General features: G+C 47.1%; 12 protein-coding genes across 12 annotated transcripts; 7 read left to right on the top strand and 5 right to left on the bottom strand.

Moving 5' to 3' along the window:
* Positions 1 to 12: 12 nt before the first annotated feature.
* On the top strand, positions 13 to 1,281 carry N7533_008674 (NAD(P)-dependent alcohol dehydrogenase; the record flags this gene model as incomplete). The annotated part of the gene is made up of 4 exons (XM_057105324.1): positions 13 to 184; positions 243 to 372; positions 437 to 995; positions 1,045 to 1,281. The coding sequence occupies 4 exons, from the start codon at positions 13 to 15 to the stop codon at positions 1,279 to 1,281; spliced, it is 1,098 nt and encodes a 365-aa protein (XP_056956773.1).
* Positions 1,282 to 1,658: 377 nt separating this feature from the next.
* On the top strand, positions 1,659 to 3,536 carry N7533_008673 (fungal specific transcription factor domain-containing protein; the record flags this gene model as incomplete). The annotated part of the gene is made up of 3 exons (XM_057105323.1): positions 1,659 to 2,581; positions 2,628 to 3,275; positions 3,329 to 3,536. The coding sequence occupies 3 exons, from the start codon at positions 1,659 to 1,661 to the stop codon at positions 3,534 to 3,536; spliced, it is 1,779 nt and encodes a 592-aa protein (XP_056956772.1).
* Positions 3,537 to 4,134: 598 nt separating this feature from the next.
* On the bottom strand, positions 4,135 to 5,271 carry N7533_008672 (Major facilitator superfamily domain general substrate transporter; the record flags this gene model as incomplete). The annotated part of the gene is made up of 3 exons (XM_057105322.1): positions 4,135 to 4,389; positions 4,443 to 4,539; positions 4,598 to 5,271. The coding sequence occupies 3 exons, from the start codon at positions 5,269 to 5,271 to the stop codon at positions 4,135 to 4,137; spliced, it is 1,026 nt and encodes a 341-aa protein (XP_056956771.1).
* Positions 5,272 to 6,355: 1,084 nt separating this feature from the next.
* Positions 6,356 to 7,432, top strand: N7533_008671 (uncharacterized protein; the record flags this gene model as incomplete). The annotated part of the gene is made up of 2 exons (XM_057105321.1): positions 6,356 to 6,607; positions 6,677 to 7,432. 2 exons carry the CDS (start codon positions 6,356 to 6,358, stop codon positions 7,430 to 7,432), a joined length of 1,008 nt encoding a protein of 335 aa, XP_056956770.1.
* A 129-nt stretch (positions 7,433 to 7,561) lies between these two features.
* N7533_008670 (uncharacterized protein) lies at positions 7,562 to 9,076 on the bottom strand (the record flags this gene model as incomplete). Its single annotated transcript, XM_057105320.1, is given in 4 exon segments — positions 7,562 to 7,684; positions 7,701 to 7,895; positions 7,972 to 8,835; positions 8,894 to 9,076. The coding sequence occupies 4 exon segments, from the start codon at positions 9,074 to 9,076 to the stop codon at positions 7,562 to 7,564; spliced, it is 1,365 nt and encodes a 454-aa protein (XP_056956769.1).
* Positions 9,077 to 9,427: 351 nt separating this feature from the next.
* Positions 9,428 to 10,057, bottom strand: N7533_008669 (uncharacterized protein; the record flags this gene model as incomplete). The annotated part of the gene is made up of 1 exon (XM_057105319.1): positions 9,428 to 10,057. One exon carries the CDS (start codon positions 10,055 to 10,057, stop codon positions 9,428 to 9,430), a length of 630 nt encoding a protein of 209 aa, XP_056956768.1.
* Positions 10,058 to 10,552: 495 nt separating this feature from the next.
* N7533_008668 (putative C6 transcription factor) lies at positions 10,553 to 12,619 on the top strand (the record flags this gene model as incomplete). The annotated part of the gene is made up of 1 exon (XM_057105318.1): positions 10,553 to 12,619. The coding sequence occupies one exon, from the start codon at positions 10,553 to 10,555 to the stop codon at positions 12,617 to 12,619; it is 2,067 nt and encodes a 688-aa protein (XP_056956767.1).
* A 170-nt stretch (positions 12,620 to 12,789) lies between these two features.
* N7533_008667 (uncharacterized protein) lies at positions 12,790 to 14,052 on the top strand (the record flags this gene model as incomplete). The annotated part of the gene is made up of 1 exon (XM_057105317.1): positions 12,790 to 14,052. One exon carries the CDS (start codon positions 12,790 to 12,792, stop codon positions 14,050 to 14,052), a length of 1,263 nt encoding a protein of 420 aa, XP_056956766.1.
* Positions 14,053 to 14,882: 830 nt separating this feature from the next.
* On the top strand, positions 14,883 to 16,179 carry N7533_008666 (aldo/keto reductase family protein; the record flags this gene model as incomplete). Its single annotated transcript, XM_057105316.1, has 6 exons — positions 14,883 to 15,139; positions 15,209 to 15,285; positions 15,344 to 15,423; positions 15,489 to 15,579; positions 15,647 to 15,852; positions 15,913 to 16,179. 6 exons carry the CDS (start codon positions 14,883 to 14,885, stop codon positions 16,177 to 16,179), a joined length of 978 nt encoding a protein of 325 aa, XP_056956765.1.
* Positions 16,180 to 16,392: 213 nt separating this feature from the next.
* N7533_008665 (uncharacterized protein) lies at positions 16,393 to 17,849 on the bottom strand (the record flags this gene model as incomplete). The annotated part of the gene is made up of 5 exons (XM_057105315.1): positions 16,393 to 16,585; positions 16,651 to 16,741; positions 16,817 to 17,480; positions 17,551 to 17,672; positions 17,738 to 17,849. 5 exons carry the CDS (start codon positions 17,847 to 17,849, stop codon positions 16,393 to 16,395), a joined length of 1,182 nt encoding a protein of 393 aa, XP_056956764.1.
* Positions 17,850 to 18,757: 908 nt separating this feature from the next.
* On the top strand, positions 18,758 to 23,967 carry N7533_008664 (NACHT and WD domain protein; the record flags this gene model as incomplete). The annotated part of the gene is made up of 5 exons (XM_057105314.1): positions 18,758 to 19,381; positions 19,455 to 19,537; positions 19,603 to 19,720; positions 19,921 to 20,083; positions 20,153 to 23,967. 5 exons carry the CDS (start codon positions 18,758 to 18,760, stop codon positions 23,965 to 23,967), a joined length of 4,803 nt encoding a protein of 1,600 aa, XP_056956763.1.
* A 341-nt stretch (positions 23,968 to 24,308) lies between these two features.
* N7533_008663 (putative GTPase activating protein (Evi5)) lies at positions 24,309 to 27,274 on the bottom strand (the record flags this gene model as incomplete). The annotated part of the gene is made up of 4 exons (XM_057105313.1): positions 24,309 to 25,698; positions 25,796 to 26,152; positions 26,228 to 26,841; positions 26,930 to 27,274. 4 exons carry the CDS (start codon positions 27,272 to 27,274, stop codon positions 24,309 to 24,311), a joined length of 2,706 nt encoding a protein of 901 aa, XP_056956762.1.
* Positions 27,275 to 27,511: the final 237 nt, after the last annotated feature.

Raw genomic sequence — 27,511 nt, 5'->3', positions numbered from 1 at the left:
CAAGAGAGAATAATGACTACTCGGGAGAAAAACAAGTCTTTTGTTCTTCGAGCTGTCCAGGATGTCATCCTCGAAGATCGCGAGATTCCGGCCTTGAAAGATCCTTGGGATGTACGCGTTCACGTTGCACAGACTGGTATTTGTGGCAGTGACGTGCACTACTGGCAGCGAGGACGCATAGGAGGTGAGCCAGATTCAATAACGAAGCCATTCAACACCTAAGCTCATTCTCTGTCCTGTAGATTTCATTCTCAAGTCACCTATTGTCCTTGGTCACGAGAGCTCTGGTACAGTTGTCGAAGTTGGATCTGCTGTGAAAAACCTCAAGATTGGTGACCGAGTAGCTATTGAACCCGGTGTTCCATGCAGACAGTATGTTTAGCCCCGGGTGCAGCCATCTGAACAGTTCACATCAACAAGACTAACATCATTTTAGCTGCGATTACTGTCGGAGTGGATCTTATAATCTATGTCCGGATACCGTATTCGCTGCAACACCACCACACGATGGAACGCTCTCTAAGTATTACATCACTCAAGCAGACTACTGCTACCCTATCCCCGAGCACATGAACTTGGAAGAGGGGGCTTTGGTAGAGCCTGTCGCAGTCGCTGTTCAGATCACCAAAGTTGGTAATGTACGCCCAAATCAAACCGTCGTGGTTTTTGGATGTGGCCCTATAGGGCTTCTTTGTCAAGCCGTGAGCAAGGCATACTCTGCGAAGAAAGTTATTGGAGTGGATATAAGCCAGTCCCGGGCGGAGTTTGCACGTACTTTTGGTGCAGATGACATATTTGTTCCACCCGTCAGACCCACTGATACCGATGAGACAAGTTGGAGTGAAGAGGTTGCCCGTATCATCAAGGAGCAGTTTGGCCTGGGTGAAGGTCCTGACGTAGTGCTGGAGGCGACCGGGGCACAGGCTTGCATTCAAACGGGAATACATTTGACGAAAAAAGGTGGAACATACGTTCAAGCTGGCATGGGTCGTGAGGTAAGTTTGCGATTCCCAGCAATAACAGTCAGAAATTGACCAGTATCAGAACGTTGTCTTTCCAATTACGACTGCCTGCATTCGCGACTTGCATATTCGAGGTTCGATCCGGTACACAGTTGGTTGCTATTCGACTGCCGTAGACCTTATCTCGAGTGGAAAAATCAATGTAAAGCGACTGATCACAAACCGTTTCAAATTTGAAGAAGCAGAAGAAGCTTTCGAACTTGTTCGACAAGGAAAAGAAAGTGTGATCAAGGTTATCATTGAGGGCGTTTGTTCCTAGGCCAGAATCACATCTTATTTCGCATGGGGATTATTTGTTATTATGAACAAAACAATAAATATCTGCCAACGAAAGTGAATTCCTAGCTCCTCTATAAATTCAATCTATCAAAACTACTAGTCACGTGCAAAGTGCGGGAGCCCCACGGGGTACCCCGACATTACCTCGTTGCGTCCTCCACTCCCCATTCCTTGTACCCCGATTCTTATATCAGACCATCCATGATGAGTTTCACTAGAAAGAGAGTACCTCTTGCCTGCAGCTTTTGTCGCAGTCGGTATGCTTCCGAAGTTCGATGCATCTTTTCTCAAATTAACGCCAGAAACAGCAAACGGAGATGCGACGCTCAAAAGCCTTCCTGTTCACATTGCATAGAGATGGAGACAGAATGCCACTATATAGAGGCTCCTTCACAGAGGTTTGCTTTACAATTTTGCTTTTTGAATTCCTATCTCACAATAACAAGGATTGACACCACTGGCGGCACGAGAGAAATTATGGGCAAACTGCATGAAATCGAGACAATTCTGAAAGATCAAACAAGCTTGATCTTAAATTTTCCAAAAGAAGCTGAACCATCTTCATCGGAAGCTTTTATGGAATCGCCAGTGCACAATACAACCGGGGCCATCGCAGCAATTTCATCCAACACCTTTACATCGCCCTCTCTCGGATTTGCAGATTTTCAACACAGTTCGGACATACAAATTCCACCATTATTAATTCCACCCGAGCATAAAACCTCATCGAGCTATCTGTTAAGTCTTCCACAGGTCAAATCACTTGTTGGAGACTATCCACCTGATTTATTTTTCCGTTTGGAGTCTTGCGAGCCACTACCTCTTGAGACAGAATGGAGCAACCCACCAACCCCACAGCAGCCATGGCGGATTGACGAAAGTTATGCCGCAAAATTGGTCGATTCATTTTTCTCATCTGCACACCAACACCACCCATTACTAGATGAAAGTGATTTCCGTGCTCTATACAGCCGCTTCATCGAGAAGGAGCCAGATTCTAGCATTGATTGCGCCTTATGTATGGTCGTATTGGCAATTGGAGAGGCCGCCATGGCCGAAGCAGATATTTCTTCTCTGAAGACTTCGCCACCTGGGATGCGATTTATAAAACATGCTATGCCCACTCTTCTCTATCAATCATCTTGGTCATTCTCATTCGATTTATCATTGCCCCAGGCACTCGTTCTGTCCAGCATATACTACGCGTATATCGTTCGCCCACTTCGAAGTTGGAGGATGGTTTATTCTGCTGCAACAATACTTCAACTTCAACTCTCTAGGTATGAGCCCCAATTTCCAAGCAATATAATTCTAAACTTCACATAGGCATGCTTCATATCAGAGAACGCCTCGGGAGAGGGAATCTATCATCCGACTCTTCTGGTCCTGCTTTTTGGTCGAATGTGACCGAATTGCCGAGCTTGAGTTGCCACGAAGTGGACTGCAGCAACTGGCCGACACCATTAGCCTCCCGGCATGCACGGATCTCGATATAATTCAATCAACCAGCTTTCTAGCTGAAATATCGGTGCGCAAACTATTGAATCGCATTCACAACCTGCTTTATCAAAGCGGTAAAACTCTTCCAGCATTTTCATCCACTACGCTGACCGTGCGCAATGACCTTTTTCCCGTTGACAATGTGGCTCTACAATCATTTTGCGATGAGCTACACTCTCAGCTTGAGATTTGGCATTCGTCTATACCTGACGCTGCGCGTCCAAATCTTGACCCTGGGTCTATAGGGATAGCTTCCAGTGATCGCCAAACTATACTACGAATTAGATATTTCGCAGCTCGTCATATTCTATACCGACCCTTTCTCCTTCAGATAATCAGCAATCCCGGAAGCTTACCTTCAGGCGAAACCATTGACAAGGCTTGCATCTGTATTGAAAGCTGCCGAAATTATATTCACAGCACGACCCCGGTACTAGTCAGTCCAAGCCAATATACTTGGACATTTTCAATATCGTACGTAATTCATGGCTGAAGACTACCCTTACCCTCTCGCTTACAATACACAGATCGCTGGGCGCTATTGTTGTTTTAACCTTGGCCTCTATGAGCCCAATTCTTCAAGGCTTTGTTACCGATATCGAAGAGCTGCAGGACCGGGCTATAGACAATATTCGACCATGGGCATTTTCGAGTCTGGAGGTGGTGATCAATATCCTGGATGAATTGCGAAGGAAGCACAATCTGCTATCTCGCATGCAAAGTAGTGTCTCATAGTACTATCTACGTCGCTAGAATAAATGTACGGGCCATGAGACTGGTAACTTCATTTCCTTGAAAATATCATTATGTAGGATCTACCTGATTTCTCGATTACTAGGCGAATTCGGAGTCTATTTCAATTATGAAAAATAATTCGAAAGCTTCGAGCTGGCTGGTGTCAATCCAGAAAGTCACATTTATCCAATCTTCGCTCGGCAATGTTTCTCAGGTAAATTTACCACACAAGAGCGTACTATGTTGTATCTCGTTGAGCATTTTTCATATAGAAACTAGATCTCAAGCTCACTTAACTCTCCGTGTTTTGATTCTTACTACGTTCGAGCTATTCATACCCGTTCATGATGGGTAGTTGTCGAAATCGAAAAGCCATCTTTTCCATTCTCGACTTCACCCGCTATTCTCTGCCTCTCTGCCTCGGCAAACTCCTCCGGTCTCGCTCGCTGTGTGAGCTGTCGATTTCCACATACTATCAACGATGGATTCTGAATAAATATTTCGTCCATATCCTCCAACGTACGACGTGAAGTTTCTGGATAAAATAAAAAGACAATAGGGAAAAAGGACCAGGAGATGACAGCAAAAACTGCTTGTATTAGCATTTTCGTAATGGGAGAGCAACTTCGAACTTACTCAAGTAGAAACGCCAGTGTAGGTTCTTAACCCCAATACTTGTAAACTGTGTTACAATAAAGCCGCAAATCCAGTTTGTCCCTGTGGCTGCTGCTGCACCCTTAGTGCGCCAGCCGAGTGAGTTGACCTCTGAGTTGTACACCCATGGAACTTTCGCAAAGCTTGTGCCATAGATGAAATAATATAAGAAAAACATGGCGGTGGTGACCTGGCCCATCTATTATTTTCTCAGCGTGAATAGGGCTGGTCATCAAATATCTCTAGACATACCAACTGTTTCTTCATAGGGTTACCCTCTCCGGCTTTCAAACACATGGCGGCAACGAAATAGCAGGAGCCCATGCCCACCGACCCGTATAACATTAATCTGGAAGACATCAGTCAATATTATTTTCAAGACACATTTACCATCTTCAAAAACTAACTTTCGACGACCGAAAAGATCAATTACAATTAGGCAGCAAAATGCAGCGCAGAGATAGGTCGTTCCATTGATGGCTGTTAAGAGACGGCTTTCTTGTTCTCCAAGCCCCACACTCTGTACCAATAATGTCGGAAGATAGTAGCCGAGCGCATTTACCCCGCTGAATTGCTGCATGAATTGTGTACCGCATGATAGAAGTAGTCGTCGTAGATTCTTCATTTTGTCCCGACCGGTAAGAATATCCATGAAAGGTGCCCGCTCTCTTCTTTCCATCTCCAGTGCAGACTTTATTGATAGAAATTGTGCTTTGACATCAATGTCGTCGATGGACTTTGTCGGGCCTTCTAGGCGTGCAAGTGTGTGAAGAGCCTCTTCATGCCTATCCTTCAGCAGTAGCCATCTAGGGGACTCGGGAACAAAGAGCATGGTTAAAGAGACTATCACGGGGAAGATGAGCTGAAATCCTAAAGGAAATCTCCACTGCAGAGCTTCCCCTTGAAAGTAGAGACCAAAGTTCATCCAATTTGCAAGACAGAATGCAGCAGTGTTTGACAAGGATCCGACAACAACCAGCTTTCCCCGTGCATGAGGCTTCGAACACTCGGCCTGGTAGACTGGGCAGGTTGATGATGTCAGTCCCATACCGAATCCGTTGATTATGCGTCCAACAATCATTTGACTCAAACTCCAAGAAACAACTTGAAGAACGGCCCCAATGGTATTGCATGTCAGACCAATAATTATTGCTTTTTTCCGACCAAATCGGTCTCCTAGAGCAAATGCAAATATGGCACCGAAAAATGCACCAAGCTGCAAAAATTTGTCAGAATAGCAATGCTTATCGGCTTAAAAAAAGGCTTACCGAGAAGCAACTTGAAGTTATTCCAGATATATTCGAATCATTCGTTTCAGGAAAGTGCTTTTTGAAATCTGTTGAGAATTTAGACTCTGGCTTACCGAAGCAACATATACAGCTTGTGAATATTTCTCACCTGCAGATATGAGAACTCCAGAAAAAACACCTTGGTCATACCCAAACCAAGCCATAGAGCTTCAAATTTGCGCCAGATCATTAGTACTAGTCTCCGATAAAAATTCAGCTAATTAACTCACCAAGCATTTACGACGGTAATGGCCGTAATGAGCCACGTTCCACGCAAAACCTCTGACAAATTAAGCATACCCATGGTTGCTTCTAATCAAGTTTGCTTCTTTTCCCAACACCTTATGATGTTTGAAACGTTTGTCAAAGAGAGGCTATCTCATTCCAGGTGACAATGGTTGAACGAGTTCACCCTCCCAGTCCTAATGTCTAGGGTATTTGAGGCTATCAGTAATAAGTCTCGGAATCCAGGTGATCTGACAAATTTCATTGGCAATTGACAGAAAATCTCAGGAATGTGAAGATTCTGGACGACGCGATGCCTTTTTCAGCCGCCTTCAGGAATGCTGGGAGTCGTTCAAGTTTCAATCGTGCGCAACGACTGCTTTTATGGCTCGGATCTTGGAGCTCAAGGTCGAATGGTCAGCTGAAGGCTTTCGAGCAGCAATCTGGGCAGAACGGCTAGTTCTCCGCTTGTGGAGACAAGAAATGGGAGAAATCCGTGGGGTAACCCCATATCTCCACACGGGGATAGGCGGCAGCAATCCCCGCTCAGGAGCCACTCGGCGCGTGTAGACGGCTCGGTATGAAATTATAATCTTCGACTCGAACTCTCGCACATTTTCAGCGACGGATTTTTTCAACCAATAGAGCAGAATGTCGAGATTCGTTTTGGTCACGGGCGCAACAGGCTTCATCGGTGCCCATATTGTCGATGCTTTGCTCTCACGCGGAATTCGAGTGCGAGGAGCAACCCGGTCGCTAGAAAAGGCCGACCTCATGATAAAAGCCCGTCCACAATTTTCGCATTTACTTGAATTCGTTCAGATTGGTGATTTCGAAACTCGAAACCCGGAGGGCTTGGTGGCTGCGATTGAAGGGATAGATGGAATTATCCACACTGCCAGCGTAAATTGACAACCCCTCTTCTTGGCTATTTCTTTTCTTGAACAAGCCGCTGACTGCATTCATCGATAGCCATTCACTTATGATACAATCAACAATGAGCGAGAGCTTATTATTCCTGCGATCAATGGTGCCATTGCGATTCTAGAGGCTGCGAGAACGAACCCTCAAATTCAACGCATAGTCATTACTTCTTCTTTTGCTTCCGTCCTCGATATTGATCGCAAAGGGCCATATTTTACTTATACCGGTGCTGATTGGAATCCTCTCACTTATGAAGAGTCTATTGATCCTGCCACAAGTGCAGTTGTTGCGTATAGGGGCTCCAAAAAGTTTGCGGAACTTGAAGCTTGGAGATACATTCAGGAACGTAGTCCTGATTTCGATATCGTCGCTCTGTGTCCTCCTATGACATTTGGCCCTGTGGTACACCCCGTCGACCGTGTGAGCAAGCTAAATGAGTCCAACGCGATGCTATGGAAGGTCGCAAGTGGTGTCAAACCCCTTCCTGTCTCTCGAGTGCCGTTTTGGATCGATGTCCGTGACCTCGCAACAGCTCATGTGGAAGCCCTCACTTCGGCCAATGTAGATGGGAAACGATATATCCCAGCCTCCCCTGAAAGATTTTCTTACGGGATTGCTGCACAAATTATATCAAGCGCATTTCCAGACCTAAAGGACGGGGTGACCCAGGAGAATCAGGCTATCGATTTAAGCTGTGGGGTGGATGGAGAAACCGCTTCCAAGGAGCTCGGTTTCACATATCGTTCTTTTGAAAATACCGTGAGGGATTTGATAAGCCAAGTTGTTCTCCTCAACAAATCCTAGCTTTATATTTTATTGTCAAATAACTACTTGAGACTTGATTTTTTAATATATGTGTGTTTCTTTACTCAAGTCTATGTCTCAACATAGCTCTCGGATTATGTCGTGGGGGATGCCAGAGTTTGCTTTGAGCTATAGCTCTCCACCAGTAGGTTGATCAATGATTTTCAACCCAATATCACTCATCCAGAAGCTTCCTGTTGGGTATGTGTACTTTTTCAAAGCTTCCTTGGTATAGCCTGTCGAGTATCCCGGCTCAAGGGGGGGTAACATAGTGTGCATTTTCGATTTTTGAAGGATGGCGCAAGCTTTCGCGATGACTGTCAGCAAACTCAAGCATGGACTTTCGCCCACTAATTGTCACATAGTCAATGGTGCTCAAATGAGAGGTCAATTCTGTTAGCCCCATTGCTCCATTGTGAGGAACACATGGGACATTATACTTCAGCGCCATAATCATAACCGCCTATTTTCCATCGAGTTAGTATTTCCTTTTCTGGAAATAAATTCTTTGAAGAAATATCAGATTTGCTGCAACATACCAAACACTCATTGACACTACCAAGGCGTACTGCATCAATTTGACAAACATCTGTGGCTTCTGCTTGAAGAAGCTGCTTGAATGTAACGCGGTTTTGGGCCGCTTCACCTGTAGCAACACCAACTCCGTAGGGTTTGAGTGCCTTTCGAATTGTCGCATGGCCAAGTACATCATCGGGGTTCGTGGGCTCCTCGATAAAGACGGGTTTAAATTCGACCAGCTGCTTCATATACTCAATGGCCTCTGGCACACTCCAAACTTGATTCGCGTCAATCATAATTTGGTAACCATTGTCGTACCCTAGTACATCTCTGACAGCTGAAAGTCTTTCTCTATCCGACTGAATGTTGGTTCCGACCTTGAATTTGAAAGTGCCATATCCGGCTTCAATGGTTTCCTTCAACACTTTCCGCATTTTGTCTCCCGAGAATGCTAGCCAGCCAGCGGATGTAGTGTAAGCAGGAACAGCTGTGTTCTCCAATGCCTCCTTCAAGCGAGAATCTCTGTCTTTTTGTGTCCCCTTTAAAAGCTCGATACTTTCTTCCGGCGTAATCACGTCAGTGATATATCGGAAGTCGATACAATTCACAATTTCTTCAGGTTCCATATCACAAACAATTTTCCACACTGGTTTGGCAAGTATTTTACCCCAAAGGTCCCAAACTGCATTCAAAACGCCTGCCACGGCAAGATGGGTAATGCTCTTTTCAGGTCCAACCCATCGGTATTGCGAATCAGATACCATATATCTCCACGTTTTGCCCATGTTCCGGGTCAAGACGTGCATAGACTTCCCAACAACTCTTTTGGCGAATATTTCAAGTGTCATACAAATCAATTCACTCCCTCTTCCATTGCTGAATGCCTAGAGATGACAAGAATATGAGCAAAGATTTGGTAAAGAGATGATTGCTACAACTTACAATTCCTTCACCGATCAAATCACCCTGGTTGGTCATCAATCGGATGTAAGGGTGCGAACCGTTTGTTCCCACATGCATCGCATCTGAGCCGACCCCGTCTAGACTGGTAGGAAATCTCAAATCAATGACTTCGAAGCCTGTGATAGTCACATCATTCTCGGTGAGTATAGCAGTTGAACCCATTTTGAAGAATGAATAATGAAACGTAGAACTTGAACCAGAGCAAAAGTCATGGAGACGAATTTATTTGCCTTCACAGCCCCGCTATTTGAAACACTGTTGTGATAAACCCCCCCCCCCCCACGATCAGCAGATCTGAACATCTTCTTGTTCTTGACCCCGCTTGGAGAAGGGAGGGTGGAGCTGCCGTCTCCCCCGTCGTATTTGATTGGATCCTTGGTTGACACCACATGCAGTTTGTTATTTCTATCAACATTGCATGAGTGCAATCAAATTACCTACTTGAGGGGGATGATGGATAGATTATCATGGGAGGAATGACCCGAGGTTATCTACACATTGAGTGGCGTGGGTTTAATTAACTATGGGGGTGCCGGGCAGGTCACTCTCAGCGGGTTTTGGGATCGAACAGCAATTGCAACTTCCCAGGTTGAATCCTGCGCAGATATCTATCTCCTCATCTTCCAATGAAACAAAAGATCCATTGTGCGGATCCTTCTGCGCCGCCTTCCACCAGTCTTCCAAAGAGACCTCATCGGCATGCCGACGCCGAGCGACGTAAAAATTGTTAACAAACCGCTGCAGGCGAACACGTAGGTAACCTTTGTATCCGCTGGAACTTTGAGTTTCAGTATCTTCCACGTAGTCCGGATCGATAGCCCAGATCCAGAAGCCATCCGCCAAACGGTTCTCCTGGATAGACGCTGCAGAATTACCATCTACGTATAGAAACACATTCTGCAGAGTTCTCACCGTAAGACCTTCAGGTATGGTGTCAATAATTCCCTCTGACAAGTCGCCGTTGAGGAACCGTGCTTCCTTCTTAGGGGGGAACGATCGGAGATAAATGAATTGCTTCCTTAGTTCTCCCCGGATGACGGGGAATTTGTCGTCTTCAGTGGGTGTTTCAGCAGGCCAATCTAAACATTCAATAGAGTATTCCGATTGAAGTGCAATAGTGCAGGCAATCGTACCAAAAGCCATGTGGCTTGCCTTGTCTGATTTTCGCTCATACGACTCCCACCGATCAGGATCCTCTGCCTTCCATTCAGGATTCTTATAAATCGCATACCCCAGGTTTTTTCACCCCGATCTTCCTCCCATGGCTGCCCATGTTTGAACATGAACTGCAGCTCCTGTTGTTCCTCAGCTTCACTCTCTTTTTTCAAGCGTCGTTTCTCCTCATTGGATGCATTTCCAAATGCCTGTCTTTCCTATTTTTCGTAGAGGGAGTAGCTCTGGAAGTTTCTCGGGCAGCCCGAACGTTCTCGAGTCAGTGACAATAGGTTGTAACTGAGCGTTAATGATGGTAACTTGTGTGTGGCCTAAAAGGAATCATGTGAAAACATGCTTAGTCATCGCCTGATTCAGGGCAACTAACTATTTTGTGCCAAGAGCCGCAAGATAACCTCACATCCTAAGCCCATTCGGGGGGTAACAACAGCAACAAGCCATTCTTCTCCTTTGTGAGCTACTTCGATGGCTGATATTGGATGCCAAACCAACAATAGACTAAGACCTATTGCCCCAGCTCCCACAGCAAATGGTGCGCGGGGCTTGGGTTATGGAAACCCTTCCTTGTCCCCAATGCCACAGGCTTGTCAGACATGCGCCAGACGCAAAGTCAAATGCGACAAGGTGGCGCCCATTTGCTCCAGATGTCGCAAGGGCAGGTTCGAGTGTCTTTATCAGACATCAGCCCAGCCGCAATCACGAAAAAGAAAGGTCAGCGATGAGGTGTTGGAAAAGCTCGCTCGATATGAGCGCATACTTCAAGAGAATGGACTTTTGGATGCTGAGATCCCAGCCTCTAATGGACACACACCCTGCGAAACAACTCGGCTTGTCCACCCTAGCCACCAACCCGGGACCTCAAAAACGGGTAAACTCCTGACTGTTGGAGGCAAATCGCAATACGTCGATAGTCACACCTGGTACACTCTCCCAGATGATGAGATCCACCAAATTTCCGACGATGACGAAGAAGATGAAGTGGCTCGCAGAAACTCTGGTGTGTCGAGGATTCCCCTCTCGTACTCGGATCTATTAACCGGTACGCTTCTTGGAGGCCTGACACATCAAGCTCTTACTCAATACCACCCAACCCATTCCAATGCCATGGTGCTGTGGAAAAAATATGTTGAGAACGTGGAGCCTATTTGCAAAGTCCTACACACTCCGTCAACAACTCAGATCGTGGACCGGGCGTCACAATACCCTGAAACAGTCTCAAAAATCGAGGAATGTCTGTTGTTTGCAGTTTACCATGCCGCAGTATTTTCTATGACAGAGGAAGACTGTGCAATTCACCTTGGAGAGAATCGCAAAGCAATAATTGAGCAATACCACCATGCTGCGAGACAAGCCCTTGTGAACGCATCTTTCTTAAAAACAACTGAATTGACGGTCCTCCAGGCGTTCTTCCTATTCCTACTGCCCGCCCGCTATTCATATGACCCGCATACATACTGGATCTTGACCGGTATCGCATCCCGCATAGGGCAACGAATTGGGATTCACCAGGACGGAGAGAAACTCGGGCTACCTCCTTTTGAGGTTGAAATGCGACGGCGGCTTTTCTGTCAAGTATTCCCGCTGGACTTTAGGGCAGGCTCATCTGTTGGTACCGATTTCATGGGGTTGCCTGTTTCCTGGGATACTCAGCCTCCCCTTAATATCAATGATGACCAGATCTGGCCTGGAATGAACGACCCTCCAATCGAGCAAAAAGGCGCCACGGATATGATCTTTTGTTTGTCACGCGCATATCTTGGGAAGAACTTGAGTCGGGCAGGGCATCCAATCAACGGCGCTGCGCCCTGGGGGTTTTCGGACTACCATGAGGCAGAAAGGCTTATTAGCGCCGCAGAAAACGAGGTGGAACAGAGATTTATACGATACTGCGACATAGTCGATCCACTGCATTTCCTCACGGTTGGGCTTGCTCGGTCAGGGCTGACCGCTATGAGGCTCAGGGTCCGACTTCCTCGGATCAGGGAACCAGGCGCTACGGACAGAGAGAGGAAGGAAGCATTTAATCTTGCACAGAAAACGCTGAGTATCGATGCAGCTGTCCATGCTCATAACGGAATCAGCAAGTTCCAATGGCACATCCGACCTTTCTTTTTGTGGGGCACACGAGAGGCATTCATCTTTATCCTTACAGTTTTATCAAAAAGCCGCGACTTGCTCACTATTGAAGAGACAGAAACTACCTGGAACAGCGTTGCGGAGCTGTACAAAAACCATGAAGAGCTTTTTGATGGCAGAGAAGCTTTATATGTAGGACTTCGAAGACTGACTCTCAAGGCCTGGAATTCCTCCCAGTCAGATATTGTCGCTGCAGAACCAGAATTCATCCGGACTCTTCGGCATTTACAAGATAAAAGGGGGACACGACACATTCAATGCCAGGGTGACACATCAGAGACTCCATCAGTGGAAGCCAAAATCATGGGCTTTTCAACGAGCACCGATTTTGAGTTTGATGTTGATGACTGGGTTGCCTGGGACAAAATCATCCAAGACCATCAAAGTCTAGGTTGAATACCTCGCTGTTATTGGCTTAGAGCTCGGGTACTTTCCGGCCGAGCTAATGCCCGATACCGAGGACTTGACCAATCAACAATCTTACCTCCTCGGGTTGAACTTGTCCGCCAGTCAGTATATAAACTGATTGAATTCATACGATCATATCGTCCAGAAACATTTTTATCATGTCCAATTTGAAGATTCTCGTCGTGGGGGCATCCATTGCCGGTCCATCAGCAGCTTACTGGTTCGCCAAGATTGGCGCGAAAGTCACAGTCATCGAACGATTTCCAGAATTGCGACCCGGTGGTCAGAATGTCGACATTCGCACAATCGGTGTATCCGTAATGCGAAAAATACCTGGGATGGAAGACGCTGTACGAGCCAACCTTGTGCCGGTCGGAGGTATCAGCCTTGTGCGCGAAAATGGCCCACCATACGGCACCATAAAGCCTACTGGAGACTCTGAACAACAGTCGCTAGTCTCTGAATACGAGGTCCTCCGGGGCGACCTTTCGAGGATTCTTTTCGACTTGACTAAGAATCACCCAAATGTCAAGTATATCTTCGGCGAGCAAGTTGCATCGATCCAGCAGGAGCAAGATGATGGACCGGCAAGAGTCGAATTCATGAACGGGCTTCCGACTTCGGAATTCGATCTTGTTGTCGCTTGTGACGGTGCCACGTCGAGAACTCGTGCTATAGGTCTTGGCTGTGATGTCAGAGACCATATCTCACCGATGAACTCATGGGTGGTGTATTTCACCACCCAGGAAGATCTTCTGAACGGAAGTCAAATTGCCCAAGCACATAGTGCCCCCGGTGGGCGATTCTTCGCCATCGGACCCGACCGCACTGGCATCAATCGTGCCGCGATTATTGGCATCAACCCCAAAAATGGACCCGACGCCGTCCAAGCCTTCCGTGAAGCCAACAAACTTGGTCCCGAGGCATTAAAGCAGTATGTGGCGCAGTATTTCAAAGGAGCTGGCTGGAAATCTGAAGAAATCATCCGGAACATGATAGAAAGCGATGACTTATACGGGAGCGAGATGATTCAAGTCAAACTGCCGACACTACATAGAGGCAGATTCGTCACGGTTGGCGACGCTGGCTATGCCTCCGGTCCTATCGGCACGGGAACCAGTCTTGCCCTCGCGGGTGCTTATGTTCTGGCTGGAGAAATAGGAAAACATCCCCACGATTTGGCAGCCGGGTTGAAATGTTATGAACAGCAAATGCAACCACTGATCGATGAGATGCAAAAGGTCCCACCGTTAGTGCCTGCAATCATGGGGCCCCAAACTGCCTGGGGAATTTGGCTCCGAAACAATATATTCGCTTTCATCTGCTGGAATAATCTTCCAAAGTTGATGCACAAGCTCTTTGGGGGCGCCTCTGCTCACGCTGATGATTTCAGTGTGCCTGAGTATAAATGGGCTGCTTGATTATGGAGGTCGTTTTCGCTGGCATTTGTCTATGTGTGCCTTACTCACGCCAATATCCTCATTTTTCGAAAGAGAAGAGAGCCTGTTTCAAATCTTAACTTTTATTGATACTCCCCTAGATTTCAAAATACCACTTAGTTTTCGACTATCTCCGGTGGCAGTTGGCATATCTGACGAACCTGCCCAGGGCATAGTTAGCATTCCTAGGTCTTCCATATCCGGCCAGGCTGGATGCTTATGTACTTATCTCTCAATTATTTTATACTGCTTTACAGCGACACCGATGCATTCATTATCAACAAATAAAATTCTTTGTGACCTTATGATTAAGATTTTACCTATAAACATTCGTTATACTTCTTTCCGCGCGGCCATCCTCTGCGCAGGAAACCGAGTAGAGAAAAGTGAGAAGTCAGCAATCGCACACCATTTAAATACATGGACTGTTCTGATACGTAATTCTACCAGGTTTTCATCTGCGTTGTATCAAAACATACCCTTGACGTTCTGGCCAATAGCTTTGACCCACGTACGGAGTAGATATGCAAGTGCATAAGTGGCCAAAAAGCCATGTTGCCCGGGTGAAACACAAAACCACCTGGGCAGCCTATGGCATGATGGATCTCTTTCGGTCTATTGCATAGATATCAGCGAAATTGGGGCTAGCACACATATCCGCCTTTCCGTTCACCTTCCTTTTCGGCTTAACGAAATAATCTTCCCCGCCCCAGACGCCCACTTATATTCGGGTGCCAAGATAAATCCGACGCACAACTTCGCAGTGTGAGCTCTAGACACAAAATAAACAACCTTTGAGAATTGTAGCCGCAATGCTACCCTCAGAATCCTTCTCACTCGCAAATACAGACATTCGAGTCCCATCTCGTGGTCTAGGTACATTTCAGGCAGACCCAAAAGTTTACCCTGCTGGCTCCGTCAAAGACTCGGTATTGCAGGCTTTGAGGCTAGGATGTCGCCACATTGACGCCGCTTTCGCTTATGAATGGGGGTCTGTTGAGAGGGAAGTTGGGGAAGCGATTCGTGAAAGTGGGATATCAAGGGAAGAGCTCTTCATTGTTACGAAGCTGTAAGTTACCCCTTTCGATATCTCCCATAGGACAAGACCTCTGAATTCAATTGACACGCTCAATAAAAGTCATAATTGCTTCCATAAGCCTGAGGATGTTGCGATAAATATGAGTATGAGTTTGAAAAACTTGAATCTTGACTATGGTAAGTTGTGAGACGGAAGCGCAACTCAAGCAGCGTCAATGCTCTAACATTAAATTAGTTGATTTATACCTTATGCATTTCCCATATGCATATAAATCAACCGAGGGCTACGGTACTCAACGAACTTCAGATGGAAAGGTCAATATCGAATCTCCGTCCAATTTCTTTCTGTCAATCTTAGCACTTTCTAAATTGATTTTAAGCCCGTTGTCGACATACCACTTTCTCGAGCCTATGGTTCTACTTGGGCGGCGATGGAGAAGCTTGTCGACACTAGAAAAACAAGACTCATAGGTACGACTCAATTCCAATTATTATGAATGTGAAAGCTAACATACATAGGTGTCTCTAACTTTTCTAGTCCAAAATTGGAGCGACTACTCAAAACAGCAAAAATATACCCTGCCGTCAACCAAGTCGAGATCCACACATATTTTCCCCAAAAAGGTCTTGTCGAGTTTTGTCAGTCTAAGGGGATTCACGTTACTGCGCATTGCCCGCTTGGGGGGGGCACTCATCCCGGCAATCACCGGTCGGCAAGGTCCTGGGCCCCTTGAAGATCCAACAGTAAGTTCACCATTCACCTTGACCAGTGCAGCTATGAGGGGAACTAACTGACCATGGAAGATCATTGAAATATCTCGGAAATACCACAAAACGCCAGCGCAGTTGATGCTCTGCCATACCATCTGCCGTGGTATATCTGTTATCCCCAAAACGAACAACCCGAAGCGCATTGCAGAGAACTTCGATGTTTTATTCCAAATTTCCGAGAATGACTTTAACACTCTCGATAACCTCATGGGAGAGCGCGGAGAATTGGGGATTCGGAACCTTCAAACAAGGGAATATCTTGGGTTTGATAATTTCAACGAAGAGATAGAGGAGCCGTGAAAGAAATCTAGGTCTGCAGCTTTATAGGATAGTTGGAGGGTGATTTAGCCGCCCTGCCATTGCTTGCGATTATTTAAGAATGTTCTTTGTTACCAGTAAAACGTCGTCTCGAGAATTTACTCTTCATTGACATCCTTGATATATTGGCAAAATTCAAGCATCTTTATCAGACAGATGGGAAATAGGTAGACCCTTTACGTTCTACTCTATTTATCAAGTTCGGTTCCTTGCGTGTCCTTTCTCCTGTTCCTCCTCCTCTTCCTCTTCATCTTCTGCCTCTTCTTCCTCTTCTTCCTCATCTTTTTCTCCTAACTCATCCGATGCATCCTGGTCAGCACCTTGCATAACCTTGCGATAGTCATCTAAGCAGTAGGTGCGACAGAGTTCCTTCATGCCCTCGAAAACACTATTTGTAATAATATTAGTAGCTTTCTGGGGTTGGTTATGGTGTGGATTATTTCGCAAACATACACCTCGCGCTGATTACATCCAGGAATGAGAATTGCTGCTCCAACATTAAACCTAAGGGAGTAGAGAAGGTTTCTTCCATCCCAATCATCCTCTTTATCAACGTTAGTGGCTTATGCCATGGGAATCTGATATTCCGTTTCATCCAGTCGAGGAATAAATAACTTACCTGGCTCCGAAACTGCGAAATGACGTTTGTAATTACGAACATAGACTTTGCTACTCAGTCGATGACGTGGTGCTCTCCAGTTTCCAATATCATACTCATTATGGCCATAAAACGATCCAGCATCAAACACAAACGGCTCGCCGTTCTCCATATCTGTCGCTGTATTTTCATCCCAGCAGTCTCCGTGGAGAAGACACGGCTTGATGCTGCGGCCCTCGCTTTGCAGAGGATTCAGAAGCCGCGGAATGACTTTTTTTAGCGTCAAATCGGACAATTGCTCAAATTCCGCCCAGGGTCCATTTTTCTCCAAATCTATAGCTAGCATGTGAGCCAGCTGTTTTTGGTATAGAACTGCCCAAGAATCTTCCCACATATTTGTGGCCTGGGGTATAAAACCATGACAGGTGGTCGTATGAAATCCGAATCGGCCAGTTGGCGAGACCGATACTTCGTGCATCTTCGCTAGTCGGGAAGTAAATTTGATAGGATCGGGCGGCTGCTGTCCGATCTCACGAAATTCGGCCATCATAAAATATGTATCTTCATTTTTATACTTACCCCACGCCAAAGCCTTTGGTGCAATTGACGATAAGGCCTGGTTCATGGCATTCAGGGACTCGAACTCGCCCTCGCACATCATGGGAGCATTCGGACCCTTCGCCACCTTGGTACTCCCAAAATTATCAGAAAGGTACATTTTCTAGACCAAGTGCCACTACCGAGTATTATCTCACCTTTAGAAAATACAATATCGTTGTTTTATCGGGAAGCTCTGCGAGAATTTTGCAACAACGACCCCACAGTGACATGCCGTAGGTCTTGGAGGAGATGACTCGCGTTCCGGGAATCGGGAGCTCTAACCATATGTTATCATCAATCATTACAATTCGAGTTTTTTTTTGAAATTCTGGATATTCTTACTCTCTAGCACTGCCTCATCTAGAGGGAATTCCCCAAAAGTAAGAGGAGGTTTGATGGCCTCATCTGGGGGAATATCAATTCGACGATTAACATGCGGGTGATCAGTTGACATTTTCCTGTTCTTTATCAGTGTTCTGCATAAGATGAGCTTGAATAATGAGCGATTTCTTTGCGGATTATAACGGGCGGGGCTCAAGGTCAATGGAGGTTTCCAATATTTAGTCTGGAAACCATTCAAGCCTTGGTTTTCGACGTATTTTACATGTTGCATTACCAACCGTCTTAATACCACTAGGTCATACGAGGAACTGTCGGAAGATACAAAGTCTGCTGACAGTTAGTTAGGAGACGCACCTGCTCGTGTTCAAATGCACACGGAGTTCAGTATCAAGCTTATGGCTAATGTATCCGAAGCGGCCCAAGTGTCAAAAATAAGCAAGTTCAGCTTTATCCGGCGACTTTGATGCATAAACTGTTCATTGAGATCAAGATACGCAGCTTATCATTGTGACGGACCAATACTATTATTACTTGGTAAAAATCAGACAATGGGGTTGAGGCGGCTGTGTGATAGATACGACATCTACAGGCGCCACCGCGTATGGTTGGCTCATGAAATTCCCGGCATATGACATTTGGAAGGCCCATTGGGTGGGCTATGAGTGCTCCCGTCCAGAGATGATGTAGAGGCTTAAAGGAATGGCACCAACAACACTAAGCTGTCTGTGCGGGTTTCAAACAAGAGGGGTGGCTCAACAACCCTGTTTTGTTTCTGTCCTGCGTGGAATTACAAACTGCGGGGCACGCTGACAAGTATGATGACGAATATGTAAAAAAGAAAGACACTTTGATACTCAAATTGATGTGACCATGTATATTTGCCAATTTGAGGCTGAAAGTAACCAAAAATCATGTGCAACCAACTTCTCACCCGTGGGGTTCCCTTACTATTCTAGTCAACTCTATGGCATGCGGATACTTGCTAACCTAAATTATTCCTCATTTTGACTCGTTCGAATCATGGGGAAGTCCGACTCTCGATACAAGCTACCGAAAATTCTCGGGCGCAACCGATCGGACCAAGACCAGGACACTGATCAGCCCGATTTACTGGCGTCGAGCTTCGATGTTTCTGGTGTCTCCGATGGTCATTCTGCTGACCCTCGGAGAGCCTCAGAACCTGTCCGTTTTTCGAAAATTGACGAAGAAGCTTCCTCGGATGTTCCGTCACGGATAGAGGGAGCCCTACCTGAACCATCTGTTCGCAGACACTCCTCAGTATTATCGATTGGGTCCCAACTTACTCGCCGAACTGTCAGCAGAGCTTCTTCTTCGTCGGATCCACTCGGCTTAACACTCATATATGAATCCGAAAAGCCATATGCAGACCTTATCTTCGTCCATGGACTTGGTGGATCTTCTCTGAAAACATGGTCATATAATCGAGATGTGGAGAAGTTCTGGCCTCCATGGCTAGCTTCTGAGCCTGGGCTTTCAAACACCAGGGTGTTCACGTTTGGGTATAGTGCATCGTTTGTTCAGCAATCACCCACGCTGAGCCTGCTTGACTTTGCGAAGGACTTGCTGTTCAAAATAAAAATGTATCATGATCCTAGAAGCGAAGACAGCAAGTTACTAGGTGAGGTATGATATTCGTGTGATGGTCTAGTCATAAGCCCGAAATAAAAGCAATTATCTGAGCTCTAACAAAATCCAGCGTCCAATGATATTTGTGGTTCACTCTTTGGGCGGCCTTGTTGTGAAAAAGGTTGAAATCCTTCTTTCTAGCGGATTTGAGGTGTATCAAGCTGACAGTAGATTATTTAGGCCTATATTGTTGGGAAAACAGACGACCAGTTTTCCAGTGTCATGTCTCAAACCTATGGAATCGTCTTTCTCGGAACGCCGCATCGAGGATCCAATCTGGCCGGCATTCTCAACAACATCCTTCGGACATCACCAAATACTTCAACAAAGGTGTTTGTAAGTGAGCTAGAGAAGGGATCGACTTCTTTGGCGGATATTAACGAACAATTTCGACACGTGTGTGGCGATTTGGCATTGGTTTCCTTTCACGAAACATTGAAAACAACGCTTGGGCCTGGGGTGAAGGCAATGGTATCTTTTCTTCGAATTAATTTATTGAAAGCACGTACTAACTCATACTGTCTTTTCACCTCTAGGTTGTCGACAAAGATTCCGCGGTCCTTGGATACCCCACAGAGACATCGGCACCTCTGTTGGCGGACCATCACGGGTTGACGAAATTCCCTAATCCTGACGACCGAAACTATGGCGATGTCAGAAACGTACTGAGGAGATTGGTGAATAATATCAAAGAATTACGTATGTTTTGAACACACTATGTTCGCGCTTAAAAACAGAAACCTTGGAAGGCTAAAAATGTTCACACAGGATTTTCTGCGCCATGGTCACCAAAATCGGCGGCGAGTTCGTCACCAGAAGCCAGTCTCGAGGAAATTACCGGTCTCAAATATATCGGCGTTGAGCTTGAAAACTCCCGTCAGAGAATTTATCCTGGAACGTGTCGCTGGATACTTCAGAAAAAGGAATTCCGGCAATGGCTCGATGGAACCGATGACCAGTTGTCCATTTTCTGGCTCACAGGCCTGCCGGCCGCCGGGAAAACAACCCTTTCCAGTTTTATAATTGACTATTTGAGTCAGGAGGATGTGGTTGGAACCTGCCATTACCACTTCTTTCAAGTGGGTCAGCATGATACTCGCACCGTCTCATTCTTCCTTCGTTCACTCGCATTTCAAATTGCCAGTAAATCTCAGATCTTCCACGGCATGCTTCTGGATCTACACCAGCAGACTGGCATCTATTTTGGATCGCAGAAATACAACTTGATCTGGGCTAAGGTATTTGAAGGCCTCTTATTCAGAGTCAGACTGGAAGAGCCGCTCTTCTGGGTGCTCGATGGACTTGACGAAGGCGAAAGTTCCCCGACACTCATATCGCTGATTACCAAAATAAGCACTGTGACTCCAATCAAGGTCTTTCTCGTCAGCCGGCTTACGAAAGACATATCAGCTGTTCTCAACGGCGTTGAATGTCCCGTCTACTATCAAGACATGCAACCGACAGACACGGCCAACGACATCAAACTAGTTGTAGAAGCAACAGTCCGCCATTCAATACCAGCCAATCAAGAACAAGAAACCGTCATCGAAAGCGTTCTTTCCAAATCTTCCGGAAGTTTCCTCTGGGTCGAACTAGCCCTAGCCAGACTCAAAGACAACTGGCACACCAAACCTGATATCGAGCGAGCTCTAACAGACCTACCAGAAGGAATGGAAAGAATGTACGAGAGAATGGCCGACATAATCTCCGAACAACCTCCCCGACTCAAAAAAATGGCGACAGAAATTCTCACATGGGCATCTTGTTCGTTCCGACCCCTCGATATCGAAGAATTATCCGTCGCCCTATATCCAGAATTCGGCGCATTTCTCGACCTCAAAACAACAATCACGCAAATCTGCGGCAACTTCGTCGTTATCAAAAATTCAAAATTAACCCTCATCCACCAAACAGCCCGCCAATTCCTCCTCACCAAGGATCATCATCATGAGGCATCAAGAATCAAAATCGACAGCCGCATCGGCCACAAGCGAATCGCCATAACTTGCATGCACTTCCTCTCAGACACCAAATGGAGATCAAAGCTCGCTGACACGCGCGAACCAAACACCTCAGACTCGACAAACCCCCACCGATCAGAATTCTTCCTCAAAGAACCCTTCATGCTCTACGCAACGTCCTACTGGGCTTACCACGTCAGCGGCGCCCCAGCAGACTCGGACGACGACCTACCAAGCCTAATCTGCGACTTTCTCGAAAAATACACGCTTATCTGGATGAATGCGGCAGCCGTAGCCGGCAAGCTCCAACTAATCACCCAGTCCGCGCAATATCTCAAAGCGTACGCGAAAAAAGTCACACACCATCGCAACGAAGTGCCTCCGACGAGTTTCCAGCTCAAAGCGGCCCGTGATACGGACTTGCACCACTGGGCGACGGATTTCATTCGCATTGTTGGCCGGTTTGGATCGTATCTGTATGAGAGTCCGTCTTCGGTATATAAATATGTTATTCCGTTTTGTCCGGCGAAGTCGATTATGAGTCAGACGTTTAAACATACTGCTTTGAGCACAGTGTCTGTGATTGGGATTTCGTCTGAGAGCTGGAGTGACTGTCTTGCGAGACTAGCTATGGGCGGAGACGAAACTGCTTCCAAGATCGTTTGCAAGGATAATTATTTTGTTACGTTGATTGGGGGTAGTGGGACTCTTGTTGTTTGGTATGCGGAGACTTGCAGTGAGGCGAGACGCTTGCATCATGGTGAGTGGATAACTGTCATCAAAGCCAGTGAGAATAAGAGTCTCGTTGCGTCGGCGGGGATTCGCACTATTCGGGTGTGGGATATTACTACAGGTCGAGAGATACATCGGATTCCCAAGTCTAGTCAAGGGAGATTGATGGCCCTGGCGTTTACGTGTAATGACACGAAATTGCAAGTTGCTTATGATGACTTTACGATCCGGTGCATTGATCTCGATACCGAGAGTGAGGAATGGTGTTTCTATGCTCACGATGATTTGTCTGAGGCAGAATATGGCTGTCCGCGGTTTATGGTGTTTAGTCCGGACGGCAAACGAGTCGCCATCGCTCAGCGTGGTCGGCCGGTTTTTATATGGAGAATCAGTCGCCATCGGGAATCCCCGCGTCGTTGTGTTCGGAATGTGGAACTGTGGAAGAACGAGGAGGACGCATGGAGTGCGCCAGAAGTGGTGCTCTGGCAGCCCGAATCCTCGAATATCTTGATCCTGTACCAGGATACTACACTTCTGGACTGGAATTTCGACGACGATACGCAGACGGAGCATTCGCATCTTGCGGCGAGAGAAATGGTCGTCAGTAATGACGGTAATCTTCTCTTGACTACTGATAATAATGGCACTTTGAGCGTCTGGTCGACGGAGCAGTTCCGCCTCATCTATCAGGTCAAGTGTGATGAGTTTGTGAGAGACCTTGCTTGGGCACCTGATGCTCAACGATTCTACGATCTGCGCGGAACATTGTGTAATGTCTGGGAGCCAGATGCACTGATACGCTCTGATGATGCCAGTCGAGAAGATCAGAGTACTCACGACACCCTATATTCTGACCCAGTCATTTCCTTCGACAATAACAACCGGATCCAAGTCACAGCTCTAGTGTGTGGCCCACGTTCAAAGTACTACTGTATAGGAAAAGAAGACGGGAGCGTAGTAGTTTTCGACCTTGAAACAGCGCAGAGGCACCGAAAGCTTTACGGACACTCGACAAGCGTCTGCGTCGTGGAAATCGCATGGTCTTCTTCTCTCAAGTTCATCGCCTCTGTCGATGATTCCGGCCGTGTCATGGCTAAAAGACTTGAGAAACCAACATCCCGAGCTCCAAAGAAATGGGCTGTTTATCCCTTGTTCGATCAGCGATTCGGGTCTACAGTGACCCAATTGCTATTCAGTCAGTCGGAAGAGTTCCTCCTCATCTCCAGTGGAAATCTTTGCCGGGTCTGGAGTACCAAGAAAAAGGAAAAGCTCTTCCAGGTGGAACATCCCGATGCGGGCTATAGAAGATGGATGCAACACCCGCAAGACCCGGCTCTGCTGATCTGCATCCAGGGTGAGAAGCAATCCATCTGTAGCTGGAGTACCCTTGAAGTCATTAATCCACCGCTTGGCAATCCCATTCAAGACACTCTGGATCTTTCAAGCTTAAGGGTATCCCCGTCATCTTCAGGCACACTCGAGCGAGTCTTCCAGAGCAAAGACCGCTACATAATTCTAGAGTACATCTCACAGCACGGCTTCATCAGCGACGGAAACTCGCAGACCTCGTCTCGCAAATTAGAAATGATCGACCTCCGTGAAGAGTCAAGCTCACTGGGTCTTCGAAGGAGAAGTTTATCCAAATTATCTGAGATCGTGAGCCGGCTCATTGGAATCTTCCAAGGACATTTGGTCTTTCTGGATCATCAGTACTGGTTATGTACATGGGATATAGAGGGTGATGAAAAAGCTTGTCGGAGGAATTTCTTTTTGCCAAAGGATTGGTTGTCTCCGGATTCTTTGAGTCTTGTTGTGCTAGATCAACTTGGGACCCTTCTTTGTCCGAGGAATGGGGATGTCGCGATTGTTAGATCGGGATTTAGGTTTTGATATGAAATGTTCCAAGGAAATAAGATCTCAATTTCAATTTCACTGGGTTGAATGTTCTGGTACATAATACATTGGTCAAGAAGACAAGACAGAATTATTGTAATCAAGTTCGAGATTTGAAGCTCAAATATCGAATCATCATGAACAGCAAGCAGACAGTATTGATAATCATAGTAAGAAAGATATTGACACAACCGCCCAAAACAAAACATATTTCACAGCTGAGACGAAAAAGCGAGTCCGCCTCAAAAAGGGGGTAATGTTACAAAGAAATAGCGCTTAAACAGACTCAATCAAATTCGCATTCGCATTTGCGTTCGCGTTCACATTCGCATTCAGATTCATGAAGGAGATTCGTTGCTCGTCGCAGCCCGTCGACCCCACCCACTAAAGAACCCTCCACCACCAGCACCGACATTACTCGAGGTTCCGGGCGTCTTGATTGGTTCAGTGGAAGCTTTGGTCATACTTGCTCGCGAAGGCGAGCGGCCGATGAAAGAATGCCGATTTTCGAGATTCGCGGCCGAATTGGAATGAGGTGCGCTGATCATCTTTCGCAGGGCATCCATTTTGCATTTGACTTCTTCGAGTTCTTGTTTGGCGACGGCTTCGGCGGTCTTGGCGTTGACGAGTTCTAGGAGGAGGGTTTCTTCCGCGGCGGGTTTGTGGTTCTCTGTTGCTAACACGCTTTGGAGACCTAGGCTGCTGGAGCGCTTGTTGAAGGTTGTTGGGCTCTTTTGGGAGTTTGTTCGCACGAGCCTCAGTTGTCGGAGACCGTTTGGTGAGGCGGTCTCGTTGGATTCGGTTGGAGAGGTGGTTGACTCGGGGGGTGTTGATGATTCTGCATTGAATGTCTTGAGACTCGGTGTCTTGAGAGATCGAAGTTCCTGGTTCATTCGCTCCAGTCGCTGTCGATCGCGATAGCCATCCTGGATCCGACCGCGAGCCTCGCGGAGCTGATCTTTCAATGATGAATTCTCCTGTTCGAAGTCGTCCATTCGTCGTGTGAGATCCAAGCAACGACTAGCTTCTACCTCATGCATTGATTTCCATCGGGTCATGTCATCGTGGAGCTGGTGCTTTGTTTGGGTGATGGACGTTTGTTTCGGCTCTTCGGATGAGAAGCGGACTTGGGCTTTGGACATCAGCTCTTCGGGTTGGTTTTCATTCGGCAGTTCTCGGAGGTAGCTGAGCATTTCTTTGGATAAGGCGTTGTCCTCCTCTCGTTCCTCTCTTTCTTGTTGCAGATCGCGTGTGAGATCGGCGTGCTGGCGTTGAAGATCGCTCAGGGCCATTAGAAGATCCTCAATCTGTGTGTGGAGGTCGCGATCCTTGTGCTGAGCAGACATGTTGGACTTGACGCGTGTTTTATCCGTGCCTACCGTGGTAGTGGACAACTCTGTTGGGGCGGTGCTCGCGTCGGACGTTGTTTCAACCGAATTGAGCGTGGAAGTCATGCTTTGTTTCGACGTGGATCGACGGATTGTACTGACAGGCCGCGAGGGGCTCGAGTTGGGGTTGAGCGATTTCATCGAGTTATGAGATCCGGATCCAGCCCAGAGGCGACCCAGGAAACGAGATGCCGTGGCTTGCATTTGGGGGAAAGAGATGCCAGTTGGAACACCCTGGGATTGGTTGTAACTAGCTTCCAAAGCCTGGAGGCTCTCCTTGGTGACGAGTGAAGTTAGAGAAACAAAGTCATTGACCAGGTCATCGGCGTTAAACGCGTAGCTAGTATAAACATTGTTAGTATACGCGTGTACACGAGTGGTGACGAGTGTGTAGAAGAGAGGAGACACGTCGAGGAAAGAAAGAGAGAGAAACTCACGTATCCCAAAGACTCCGCGACAGAAGAAGTTGCATGACGTCTTCGAATTCGCTGCACGCCAAAATTCGCTTTTCGTTGCGCTGCATGAGGGAAAGAGCAACCCGCATTAAAGTCTCACAGGCTCCTTCCAAGAAAATTACATCGTAAATTCGAAGGAGCATTGGCAATGGACAGGCGACTGCGAAAAATGAAAGGAACCACTGGGAGACATAGATCGGTTCGACATTTAATGACTCCAAGTGATCAAATAGAGCTGGACGGTGTCGTGCCAGGAGATTTTGGAATTGGTACACATGGAGATGCAGACCCGAAAGATCGGGTAAATAGCATGTTCGAAGGTTGTAATGGTCCATCAATCTGGAAAGGAAAGCATTAGCATGAAACAATGGGATCCACCTGGAGGCAGTGGAGGGTATCACAGCATCTTCTTACCGGACAAGCACACAAAAAGCCTCAGCATCCGACATGTGCATGAGCAAAGGACCAACAACGAAACCAAGGCCTTGACAATATCCAATCTTGGCATCATAAAGACTGAAACATCTCAGTACTCGGGCTAACATTTGCTGGCCTTCACCATTTGGGTCCCGGAACATTTCAACATTGGGAAAGCTGCGGCCAATATCCTTTCCGATCAGCCCATCGTAAGGGCTACTTTCACCGGAAAGTCGTTGGAACTCATCAATCAACGTGGGATCGCGGGCTCCAGCCAAACTGGGCCACACAACCCCTCGAAGTGGTGGCGGGACACCCCCCTGAATCTTATTCGAGGTCAAAGTCGGCAATCGCTGAGCCGTTTGTGGGTAATCTGCCACCAGCGCCGCCCAGAATTCCAGCTCTGTCATCGGTGGCGGGGAGAGCTGTGAATAGCGCAGTTCTGATCGCGCCGGGTCTTTGATCAACCGTTTGATCTGAATGAGCGACTGCGAGCGAGATTGCCGCTGGTGTCGGGGTGATTGGGGGACATTGTTGGACAGGCCGGATTTAGGGTTCGTGGCTAGAGCATTGTTTTCTTGTTCGAGGCGAGCGAGTAGGAGAGCCGTTGACTGTGTAGGGAAGGGGGAAGAATGTCAGCGCCTGGTCAAGTAAAGGCCCCCGTTCCTTCGAGATGGCAAACTTCTTCTTGTCACCTACATCATCTGAACCTTCTCCTCGCGGTTCCTTCTCTTCGGTCTTCTCTAGATTTGTCCAGTCGACCTCGTTATCGATCTCCTCCTCGACATCCTTATCTCTCGTTGCCGTTGGGGTCGAAGGCTCGGAGATGGGCACCGGGGTTGTCCTTGCGGCATCCTGAAGCGCCATCGGACCGAATGACTCGCCTTCGTGAGTATTGTTCACCGGAGTTGAAGGAATATCCAGGTTGCGCCACTCTGGTTGAGTGTGTTCGGAGCTCGATTGATTATCAGAGAGGGCGACAGTAACCATGGAGTCGTGATTGGGGGCATGCGGCGCCGGGGGGGGGGGTTCGGAATTCTCCATAATGCGACACACGGGGTTCAGAGATGGGGAGAATGGGGAGAGGGTGGAGGGGAGCAAAAGGATCGCCGACACGGGTCAATTAGACTCGGGAAGAAAATGATAGGACGGTTGAGGGGATATGTAAGGCCAGCTTCATTTCTATGGGGGAGGAAGAGGATTAGCTTAGGGAGGTCCACACAGACACGCAGACGCAGACGAGACACGCAGACACTGGAGCAGCACAGCACGAGGGCAAGT

This window comes from Penicillium manginii (genome assembly GCF_028828005.1).
Source record: "Penicillium manginii strain IBT 31320 chromosome Unknown utg000006l:1.0-4164085.0:1.0-4166146.0, whole genome shotgun sequence".
NCBI classification, from domain to species: domain Eukaryota; kingdom Fungi; phylum Ascomycota; class Eurotiomycetes; order Eurotiales; family Aspergillaceae; genus Penicillium; species Penicillium manginii.
Note: the sequence above shows the minus strand (reverse complement) of the source record. Positions and strands in the feature narration are given on the sequence as shown.